General features: G+C 32.0%; 2 protein-coding genes across 3 annotated transcripts; one reads left to right on the forward strand and one right to left on the reverse strand.

Moving 5' to 3' along the window:
- Positions 1 to 534: 534 nt before the first annotated feature.
- LOC107462036 (tRNA-specific adenosine deaminase TAD3) lies at positions 535 to 4,046 on the reverse strand. Its single transcript, XM_016080592.3, has 9 exons — positions 3,830 to 4,046; positions 3,676 to 3,727; positions 3,430 to 3,503; positions 3,218 to 3,339; positions 2,666 to 2,748; positions 2,456 to 2,552; positions 1,808 to 2,269; positions 1,253 to 1,368; positions 535 to 922 (listed from the first exon to the last, which is right to left on the reverse strand). Exons 1-9 carry the CDS (start codon positions 3,909 to 3,911, stop codon positions 730 to 732), a joined length of 1,281 nt encoding a protein of 426 aa, XP_015936078.3. The 5' UTR covers positions 3,912 to 4,046; the 3' UTR covers positions 535 to 729.
- Positions 4,047 to 4,152: 106 nt separating this feature from the next.
- On the forward strand, positions 4,153 to 7,612 carry LOC107462037 (outer envelope protein 39, chloroplastic). Of its 2 annotated transcripts, XM_016080593.3 has the most exons (11): positions 4,156 to 4,413; positions 4,515 to 4,581; positions 4,667 to 4,702; positions 4,851 to 4,995; positions 5,185 to 5,343; positions 5,483 to 5,553; positions 5,643 to 5,721; positions 5,829 to 5,944; positions 6,059 to 6,206; positions 6,329 to 6,398; positions 7,001 to 7,612. In XM_016080593.3, the coding sequence occupies exons 1-11, from the start codon at positions 4,380 to 4,382 to the stop codon at positions 7,156 to 7,158; spliced, it is 1,083 nt and encodes a 360-aa protein (XP_015936079.1). In that variant the 5' UTR covers positions 4,156 to 4,379; the 3' UTR covers positions 7,159 to 7,612. The 2 variants fall into 2 exon arrangements, with proteins under 2 accessions (XP_020984940.1, XP_015936079.1); XM_021129281.2 differs by lacking the exon at positions 7,001 to 7,612 and having other exon boundaries at positions 4,153 to 4,413; positions 6,290 to 6,398.
- The last annotated feature ends 4,327 nt before the right edge of the window (positions 7,613 to 11,939 follow it).

Genomic DNA, 11,939 nt, shown 5'->3' on the forward strand with positions numbered 1-11,939 from the left:
GTATATTTTATTTTCAGTATCATTAAGTCATACCACCGAAGATTTGATTATTTTCCGTGGATTTTATACGTTACTAAAGGCTAAAAAGTTTAATTTGTTATTGGTCCAAAGAGGGGGAAGAAAAAACTGACTCAACCACTGAAGCAAACAGTATAGGTAGTGAAAAGGACGCAGCTCTCCATCATAACCAGAACACAAACGGTATTTTAAACGTTATTGTTACAAAAACGGTATTTTGAAGTTTTTATTTTGTTTAATATGACTTTTGCTTTGTTTATATTATTTTTTTAAATAAATTCTAAAAAACCCATAAAAAATAGCGAAATGAGATTTATTAATAATACTTTTTTTGGTAGAGGGTATATATATATATATACTCATTTTTTATTTTCTTTAAAAAAATGTTATTATTTATACAGTGCTTTTATGAGAAATATAATTTAAGCGTTAATTCTAACCAATAAATTGTATGAATTCCAAGAGCTATTTCAAAAGTCTAATGATTAATCATGTTTTAATTAGTATAATCACTACATTAAGCTGTCATTTGCAAAAATTTACACTACACCAAAATGTCCAGAGAGTGTAACAGAACGGTAATTAGCTCAAATAAATCATTCTCAAATAGAACAATGATCAAAACCTTAAAAAATGCTCAGGAAAAAGGACGTACAACATGATAATTTGAAGGTAGGTCATAATCATGTCTTCACTATTCCATTACATGATCTATGTCTGAGGGACTTCAGTATGACATTTATGGAGGGCTTCTTCAGGTAACAAAACCCTGAAAACAGCATAATGATGATTTAAACTCTTCTCTCCTTGTAATCTGTGAACACTTCCCAGTGCGCCGGCGTTCCGGTTAGGGAAAGCATAGAATATCCTCCTGATTCTTTGATGGACTAGGGCCATAGCACACCTGACATAACAGTGGCAGTGAATGTGTCAGAAAAACGAACCATAAGGCGTGTTTCAACCATCAGAAACTGAAACTCGCCAAAAGGTGAATCCTAGAGTTTCTCTCATTTCTATGATGCAAAGGGTATTCAACATAAACGGGAGAATATACTATAGTGCTAGCCTCTATGAATTTCTAGAAATTCATTAACAATGTATTCAATCAATGGTGGAAATCTATATTTGACAAATTACATGCCTGAGCAAATAAGAACAACTACTTCTTCAAACAATCTCAAGAAAGTGACAGACGTGGTTCCTAGGTAGAACATGATCTTGTTTATAAGCTTACATTGTGCATGGTTCCCAAACAAGATAGATGTCATATCCAGTGCACAAGTAAGGTCGTTCTAACAGCTGATTGGAACTCTGATTTCGAGCTTTCAATTGATCATCATCATTCTCAACCTGAAAATTCCATAATGCAATACCTAAATACTTCTTTCAAAAAATGATCAAGCTAATGACAATGCATATGTAATGCATATTTTCATATTATCAATGTTGAGGTTGGTATGAGATGCCTCACTACGGTCTAGATTATAGACAAATGACAAATTTATATAAGTTTCAAGTAAATGCATGGTTCTGCCTCCATGGCAATCTGTGTCTGTGGTATATCACCTATCCAAACGAATTGCCAACTTGATATAATACTTAATCTTCAAATTCCACAGTTCATTAAGGTCATAAGGCAAGTGTGATGAAAATAAAAAATCTTACTGCTCAAGTGAAAGATGTTCTTATTGTTTTGGATATTTCAAATAGTTAACACTTCATAAAGATTGGCAGCTATATTTGGTTTTTAAATAGATATAGTACCAGATATAGATACAGGTGTACTTACAGTAGTACAAACAGTTTTCTGTCTCTTTGCGGGAGAGCTAGTAGAAGAAGGATTCTCGTGATCCAGTTCCAAAGGTTTTTCTCCATTATTTTCCTCGCTGGGGAAAATATATCTATCCCTGGCAGCCGATGATTCTACAGCCACCATGGCAGCATGCCGCAAAGGGTGGCAATAATATGAACTCTGTGAATGCAATTGCTGCTTAGCCCATTGCCAAGGATATAAACATGCAACACCTGTATATGGTTGTTTGAGTTGGTTGTTTGATTCATTTACTTGAAATGACTCATGTGTCGCAAAGTTATTGGAAATAACATCAGAACTAGAGAATTCTGACTTTCTATTGCAACTGGAGTCGATGCTACTGTTTTCTTTGTTAGTGCTCCAAGCAAAAACCTGATCGCGTGCCCTTGAAATTATTTGCTTAGCTGAAGGATCCACTATGACTGCAGCATTGACTACCTAAACAGATTGAATTTTGGGTAAATACTAACAGAAAAGCTAGACATTACTAAGAATAGCTCAACCAATTATGTGGTAAAAAATTATCAGAGAGAAAAGAAACTGAAGTTAAGCCAGTACAGCCAGGTGCAAGTACATTATTTCTTGAGTACAAATATATGAACAGGGGGGAAAATGCATATTTACCACGCCATCAGAAGTTGCCAACTCCATAGCTGATTGCATAAACTTAAAAATGCATTCTGAGTTTTCGTCGCTAAACCCAGTAATACCATCAATATTACTGTAATTCAAAATGCCAAGCAAACACAAAAAAGAAATCAGTTTATTCTCATATAAGACAGGATTTCGCACTATGATAAATGAAGAACTGTAGAATAAGAACATAAAGCCTACTAAGTCCTTGGATGATATGATGTTGGCCAAATTTTACATTGCTCTTGCCACTCTTCTTTTGATGTTGCAGCATATTTGCAGACCTAATAACAATTAAATCCAAGTTTATTGTACAAACTAACTGATGTAAAATGAACAAGAATGAAGAATCCATGGGATTCTGACCAAAACTCTCAACAATATCTTCAATTAATCAAAACATCTCTTCATTAATAGTGTATCTGAAAAAATATGTGATAGCCACCAAATAAAGTATGTCCTGGAGCTTGCAGTTATCAAACATGATAAAACTAAAACTTCATTCATATAATTGATTTCAAATGTTGAGGATTATCCCTTTCTTTTACATTTTGTGATTTACTTAGCAAGTTATAGAATACTAAAAAAGGGAGAACAAAATGCTACTACCTGAATATAAAACTCAGGTTAAAAAAAAAAAAACATCTGAAATTGATATCATCATACAAATAACCAAAGAGCAAAGCATAATATGAGCAAGTATTAACTAGGAAAAGAGAAAAAATAAATATAACAAAATAAAAGAACACCCACTTTTGTGATAAAAGGACTCAACTGAAAGGAACTAATCAATTCCTGGAGAGCAGGCGGCACACTATCCAATTGATTGTCACCTTCAGATGCTGCACACAAGATCACTGATAACTGTACTTGTCCTGTCAAATATTCTAAGTGTCACCACAAGCCACTCACTTCACACAACAACGAAGAATAAAGCAATTATAAAACATGAAATACCACCATACCTCTTTCTAGTACTTTCTTCTGAATTCGTTTGACATGCCGGAGATTTTCTAACGGTGCTATTTGATTCAGACGCCTAACAATGAAATTCAAACATCTCCCAACAGGTTAGTTTACAAAGCACACAACTCCACATGCATAAAAAAAAAATCCACACTTTTATTGATAGAAGCAACAAAATTCAAAATTCAAGCTTCCAAACAAGCAAACCAAAACCAAAATGCTAGTATGCTTTAAGAGGTGCTAACCTAACAATGTGGTTCGCATTCTGTGGGTCAATAGCTGAAGCAAAAACAAACTCTGCACAGGAAAAAAAAAAACACACCAAAATCAAAGCACCAAACTTTGAGCTTCAAAAAGAGAGGGAACCAAAAAATCAAATAGGGTTTCGATCAACTTCACCAGTGGGTTGGTTATGAAGGTCATGCGGTTCCTTCTCTGGAATATGCACAATCTCGCACGTGTCAAATTGCTTGTTCATCATCCTCTTCTCTCCTATTGCCACGTGTCTACTCGTTTCTGGTAATCCCTGATGCCAGAGAATTCTCCGGTTCGAGGAGTCAGAGAGTGGCGGTGGCGCTACTCTGCTTGTGGCTACGGCTACAACCACTTCCCTTTCATGGGCTTCACTTTTTTGGATAAAGCCCAGTTGATTTTTGACGAGGCCCATTAATATTGAGTGGGTGTCACGTGCGTATCATGTGCAATGCTTGTGGCGTTCAGTAGTGGAGTGTGGAGAAGCAAAAGGGATAACAGAGGTTGGAAGCAAAGAACGCCTTCTTCTTTCTTCTTCCTCTAATCCTCTTCTTCCCCAAAATTCAGAAATTGCAAAACGACGCCGCATTCTTGTGTCAAACGTTGCCTTTTTCTTCGTTTCTTTTTTTGTTCAAACTTGATGTGGTAACATAAATTTTTTAGTGCGAAATTTAATGGTTGATGCATATGTAACGCGATGGGAGCTCAGAAGAGCATCCATGCTGGCAAAGGTTCGAACTTCCGAAGATTATACATCTGCCCTAAATTGGAAAGTTTACTCTTTTAACTGATTAGTGTTTCTTTTTGTTCTGCATTTGAATGGTTTTTGCAGCAAAGATTGACGTTCATGTTGATTTTTCTCACAAGCTTTGCGCTTCTTTGATGCTCCCTACCCTTAGGTTTGTTTCTGATCAAATTATTAATTTTGTATACAATTTATGAAAGCGGTTTTATTTGAAAACCCTTTTTTTCTTTACCTGATAGGAGTTCTGACAGTCCTCTTTCGTTGGTTATTGGGAGGTAAGAATTTCATTCAGTATGCTTTCTGTGTTATAAAGATGATGACATTTGAGTTATGCATCGGATTTAGTATATGGCTGTCCCTTATTTGTTTAATGAGTGGTTCAATTTATTTATTTGTTTTGTTAACTTTTTTTTGTGTGATTAGTCTCTGCATCAAGCACCCAAACTTATTTGGTGGGAGTGAGAAGCTTGATGTTTCGTGGGACAAGGGTTTATATGATTCAAATATCTTAGTTGCCTATAGAAGGCCACGACCAAAATGGCTTGCTCAACAATCTTTTGTGTTACAGGTTGGTCTTTCTTTCATTAACTTTAATTTTATTTATGGTATGAGAAAGGATGCAAGGCCATGCTGTAAAATAAGCTTAGTTTCTAAAATGGAACTTTTAAGTTAGTTAATTTGTGAAATCTACTAAATTAGATGAAAATTGTTATAGCATATTCTAAATTTTATTTGTTGTCGCCCTTTGCATCTTCAGCATTCTCTTTCACCTGAGATTGGTATCCATGGTATACCTATAAACAATTTCTCCCGCTCTGGAAGTGGAGGTGTAAATTTGTCTAGATTATCGGTTGGGCTGGACTTGAAGGAACCTGCAAGTACGAAATGGAGCAGTTCAACCAGTATAAAGTTTGAGGTTCAGCTAGGTTTTTTGTGAATCTTTCATTCATGTTATTAAAGCTCAGTAGCATGAGTTCCCTTAGGTTGCATTACTCTTTGATTTCGGTAATAGAGAATGTTGAATTGGAAACTAATTATGATAAACCATCTTGTAGCATGTCCGTCCATTGAACGATGATGGTCACTCGATAAGTAGAGATCATGATGGGTTGCCTTTGACTTGCAGGTAATCATGGATTCTACATTCTAGTAACTAGTATTTCATTTCTCCTATTGTTGGACTGATTTTGACCTTATGATATACATTGCTTGCAGTGGTAGTACACATGACAGTATGGTAGTGTTAAAGCAAGAGTCTCGATATACGAAGGCAAATGATCGCAGCTTTTTCCATGTAATACAATCGATTCTTATCTGCAGTTTGCTTACTATCTATATACGATTGATTACAAAGATATTGTTGTGTATTTGTTTGGCTGACCAGATGCTTGTCTGTTTCAGTTTAATCTTCAAATAGAGCAAGGCATTCCAGTTCTTTCCAAGTGGCTAATCTTTAATCGATTTAAATTTGTTGCTTCTAAAGGAATCAAACTTGGACCAGCATTTCTGTTAACAAGGTTGGTAATTATGACATTTTAATAGTATATTTTACTATTTCGTGTCTTTCCTACATTATGAGTCCTAATTTCAACAAGAATTCTGGATATCCTGTTTACCATTTCTTCTGACAGACTTACAGGTGGTTCAATTGTTGGTGACATGGCTCCTTACCAAGCATTTTCCATTGGAGGGATTGGGAGTGTGCGAGGGTATGGTGAAGGAGCAGTAGGGTCTGGGAGATCTTGTCTGGTGGCTAATAGTGAACTAACACTCCCTTTGGTAAGCAATAGCCTTATAAGCAACTCTTATACTCATTCACATGCGTATCTTATGCATTTCTCCTATTTATTGTTAAATTGAAGCGCCTAGAACTAAACCCCTTGAGGTCATCTTTACTGTAGAACAAGATGTTAGAAGGTGCCATTTTTATGGACTGTGGAACAGACTTGCGCTCTGGTCATCTTGTACCGGGTGAGTTGTCATTCTGCTGAGAATAGGTCTATTTGTCCGCTTGTTGATACACGTTCTTGACTTGAGAATGAGATAGAGTTCTTTCATCGTATTTATCTTGCTTACTACATCTACATGCCAAATAAAAAATGAGAATGAAATATGAAAGTAAAGTAACCTTTTATGTCCTAGTCACATGATTGATATAATACATAATAAAGCGACATTTGATCTAGGAGGAGGAAAAAGAAAAAGATTGGCTTGAAGAGGTTCATGGAATAGCAACTGCAAGGCATAAAAAAAGCAAGTCATCCATAATTTGACATGTGAACTCAAAGTCATACATTTTTATGTGGCAGGAGAGTTATTCCAGGCTTTTCCCATGTTATTCTACTTGTGATTTCATGTCTAAATTGTGCAAGCTAATACATATAAGTTCCATTCATGTCTAAATTAGTTATCGTGAATTTAGTTTTTTTTTTTTTCTTTTTAACACACTCCTTTGGCGTGTGTTGTCGAGAGGTTTCCATTTTGGATTTAGTTTGTCATTTTTGGTTTCTTTGTGATGATGCCTTACTGGATTTTGAACTTGCTCTCATAGCATTGATCTCTTGGAAATTCAGGAAATCCAGCATTGAGACAGGGTAAACCAGGATCTGGTGTTGGCGTGGGATATGGACTTCGATTCAAGTCACAGTTCGGCCACTTTCAAGTCGATTATGCCATAAATGCATTTCAGCAGAGAACTCTTTATTTTGGCCTCAGCAACCTTGCTTCATGAGATCCATACATTCTTTTTTTCCACTGGTCATTTCTCATTTCTCATTTCTCATTTCTCATCATTTCCTATGGAAGATGGATTGTTGAAGACACAGAAGCTGCAATATTTTGTTGTCGATTCTCGGTATCATCGGTTTTATGAACTCCAATAATATTCCTTCTGGTTCTAAATAACTGTTGGCTCAGACAAAATTGGCGCAATAGAAATTCAATGAACACAGTATATCCAGATTTCATTTATTAACTAATTTGCCACTTTGTCCAAGTTGATAGTTATTTGGAACCTGAAGGAGTATATTTCTAGCTTAGAAGTATATTTTTCATTCTTTTTCACACAATTCATGATAGTTGAAATTCTCATGGCATGTTTTTTAATTTGGTTTTGGATAAATGAGTACATATTATTTACTGTAAATTGCTCTCAAGCTAATGGTAGATAGAATCATATTCTTATACATGAATTAACCCTCAGATCTTGTAGATATTTTGTAATTTAGTTACAATTTTAGTTAATTAAGGTGGCAACAAAAAAAAGGAGTTTGTAGTAGTTTTATAGTCTTTCATAATTCATGCAATCATATGGCTATAACCAACATCTGAAATGACACCAAAAAATGATTAGTAGTGACATTGTTACAGAACCATTTTATCAACCAACAAAAATTCAGTGACTTACTTCTATTTATATTTTGAGTGAATACCTCACCCGACCCTTGACAATTATCTCGAAAGGACAACGAGGCTCCCAAGAAAAAAAAAACACCTAACCCGGCTCCTGATCTTTTTTTTGACTGATTTTTTTGGTACAAGGGCTAATCAGTCCCATAAAAGTAAATCTCAGGAGCAGGGTTGGGTATTTTTTTGTCATGGACCTCGTTGTCTTTTGAGGTAATTGTTAGAGATTGTTTTGGATTTTTCTCTTATATTTTTTTGGGCCCTTTAATACATTAGGATTTCATTGGGCCTATAAAATCTTTAATGGACCAAGACCTCTGGCCCATTAAGAAAGGTATCTCACCTGGCTGAAGCAAAAGAAAAATACAAAACTTACTGCAAAATAATAGAAATTAGGGTATTAACTAAAATTAAATATTTGTTTAAGCAAGATCGTATCTGCAGAGTTAATATTTTTATCTTGTAGTAACTAGATCTTTGATAATAAAATTCAGCTCTCCCATTAAAAGAAAAAAAAAATGTGCCTCATCAATTCAGAGTTCATAATATTGTGATTACCAATGTTTGTTTATTCATAAATGGAGATTCCAACAAAACAAACAAGATTCGAAGCCAGAAAGGTTCTGCTGTACCGCTGCCTGTACGTGAATCATCTGCCTTCAATTTAATCATTTATAAATAAATTATTCCGAAAGTAATGGTAACAATGATATATTGACTTTGTGTCAATCTAATTTCTAAGTTGTAAACCATGTATAATAGTTAATTAATAAATAATAAATTCCAGTGTCACGTGAACACTAAAGAAATTTGATAAAACATGCTCGTCAAAATTGTCGCGTTAGCTCTCTCATTGGCTGAAGTATCCAAGATGAGACATCATTAAAATATTAAGCATCAATTATTTCAATAACTATGTTATACCAGTTATTATTATTAGTTATTAGTATAAAATATACATTAAAATATAAATACACAAAAAAATAAATTAAATTACATATATATTTATACATAAATATATTAATAATTAATTTTAATATATAAATAATATTTTTATTTGTCATTATAAAAAAAAATTTTAATCATAAAAGAATAAAACATCATTGATATTTTGTAATAAAAAATATTATTTTAATTATTAAAACACAAAATGTCATTTTGTTAAAAAAATATTATTTTAATTGAAGAAACACAAAACATCAATGATGTTTTATAAATGGCCATAGTAATATTTAACACATAATTTGGATCATCATAAAAAAATTAAACCTTTAATAATACAATATTAAAAAGAAAAAATTCTGATAAATCAGCCGCGTGTGCAAAAGACTAATGGTGGAAGTGAGCAAGTTAAACTCAAGTTCGAATAATGAAATTGAGTTCAAATTATGGTTGATTACGGTTCAACTTTAACTCAAATATTAACATGTTTTTTTTTAATCATAGATAATCTAATTAAATTCGTCGTATTCTCATTTATGAATTATTTAACCTATTATAAAATAGACAAAAGTATACGATTTAGACATGACATAACTGAATAAAAATTTATCTTAATATACTTAATAACCATACACGTTATATAAATTAAAAATATAAAAAAAAATTCTCCACATTGTTATGCATACCAGCCACCAGAAACAAGCCAGGTTTCTATGTAGGACGCGTATTCACGGCTTTAGGTGGTTAGAATATATATTTAGTGTTAACTATGATTCAATGATTAAATGTATAATTGTCTCAAGTCTTGTTTCTTTATATATATAAGTTGATGCTTATCAAAATGTTACGTCTTATGTATATATAATTTCAACATTTTCTATATATATTTTAGATAAATAATTTTTTATAGTTAATTTTTTATGTGCCGTATTTTTATATACTATTGTATGCTTGTGCTTGGAGGAAAGTGAAGAGCACATGTGCTATAGCCTATAGCATCTACATTTCTTCCAATTCAAGGGAACATAACGCAAAACTCGCCTAAAGATTCATCAACTTTATTCCTTACCCATTTTCTTTTTCTTATATATATGGATGCATAAATAATAAAACCAATTTTGTAGATCTTGATGTGCGCTTGGTCATTATATTATTTTAAGATGGTCACCACGTTTAATGCATTGATGTCTTGATGACATCCACAAACAATTTTTTTTTTTTATATAAATTCAACATCTAGATAAATTGTTCAAGTAGATCATGGAATGAATGTCAAAATTTGGTGGTAACAACTTAACTTTCATTTAATTCTATTCTTATCAAGAGCTGATTAAAGTAAACATTGCAAGTTTTCTATATATGTGTTAATCATTGTAAAACTAATATGTGATTAAACTATTGCCAATTTAGATTATCATGTTAAGTAAAAGATAATATTCATACTATTAGATTGAGTGGACCCATTGATTGATAAAATGAATAGGGTATTGGTAGAAATTTTATTATAATTGAAAAATTATAACCAACTTAGTTTAGTTGAAGGATCAGTTTACTTATCCGTTTAAATAAGTGACATGAGTTTGAATCTCACTTGCTCTTCCGTGATAGATTAATTCTTAATCGGGTTGGACTATATTATTAGATTGAGTAGACATTTTTTGTTTGCCTTGTAATTTTTTGCAAGATCCACAATAGGAATGACTTAAACTCCTAACATTTCTTTTTTCAAAAATTGAAATAAGTCTCCTTTTAGAAGTTCAACTTCCTCATTACTGTCTCGTTGATCATTAACATGCTTAAAAAGATTGTAATTAAAATGATACTCTATTATTATTTATAAACACCTTGTTTGTTACTCCTATGTGATTAGACACTTTCATCATCCTAACTTCACCTAACTCTAACAACAGATTCAAATTAAATGTGCCCTTCATAAATTTTTAGTTGTACCAGATTTTGGTCCAGTTTCAGAATGTGACTACCACAAATTAAAAGAAGAAAAATATTAATAAATTAAGTTGACAGATAATTTTTATTATTAAAAAAAATATGAATCCTTTAAAATCTAAAATTCTTGTTATCACAGTTTTAAAGGCAAAAAATAAGTAGCAAATCAATTGAAATTTTCCAATGATTAATTAAGAACCAATGGAGTAAAAAGGAATAATAATTTACATCAAAGTGATATTTCTAGTTGCAATATTAAAGATATTTAGATGAAATTCCAATGTCATAATAATACGCACAATATAAATTTATTAGAGTAAAGGATCGTTTTTGTCCTCAATGTTGGCGTAAGTTTTAAAGTTGTTTCTAAAGTTTGAATCGTCCTATTTAAGTTCCTAACGTTTCAAAATTGACTCAACGTTGTCCTGCAGTTAAAAATCTGTTAACAGAATTGACAGCATGACAAAATTGAGACGATTTTGAAACGTTAGGGGACTTAAATAGGACGAACACGTTAGAAACAAAAACAATATATAGAAATAAATTTTAATTTTATTCTTTAATAATATTAATTTTTTACGGTACATAGTTATTCAATTATTTTTTAATCACATCTAAATAAATTACACTTAATCACATTAATTTTATTTTAAATAAATTTATTTTTTTATAATTTTACTCTTAAAAGTTTTTATTAATCATTAAATGTTTCTAGAATGATTAGTACATAAACTTGTGGAAAAAAAGTGATACATATACATAATACAATAAAGTAATGTGATTCTAGTTATTTTACAAATATTTCATGATGAGTAAAAATCTTTAAAAGTAAAATTATAAAGTCCTATTTAAGTCCTTAACGTTTCAAAATCATCTCAATTTTGTCCCGCCGTCAATTCCGTTAACGGATTCCTAACAGCAGGACAACATTGAGTCAATTTTAAAACGTTAGGGATAACTTTAACATTTAACCCAAAAATTTGAGGACAAAAACGATACTTTACTCAATTTATTATTCTTTACATAAATTGAAAAATATGTTTTTTATTTAAATAAATAAAAAAACCTCTAACACTTTGATTACTAAATAATAAGAGAAAACGACACTCTTTTTCCTGCAAAATATCTAAATAACACTCTCCTTCTTTGTAAGAGTTAAATAACATATAATTTAATCTATTTGATTAAAATATTTTTTAATAATCATTTTTATATATA

This window comes from Arachis duranensis, unplaced genomic scaffold (genome assembly GCF_000817695.3).
Source record: "Arachis duranensis cultivar V14167 unplaced genomic scaffold, aradu.V14167.gnm2.J7QH unplaced_Scaffold_232525, whole genome shotgun sequence".
Lineage (NCBI taxonomy): Eukaryota > Viridiplantae > Streptophyta > Magnoliopsida > Fabales > Fabaceae > Arachis > Arachis duranensis.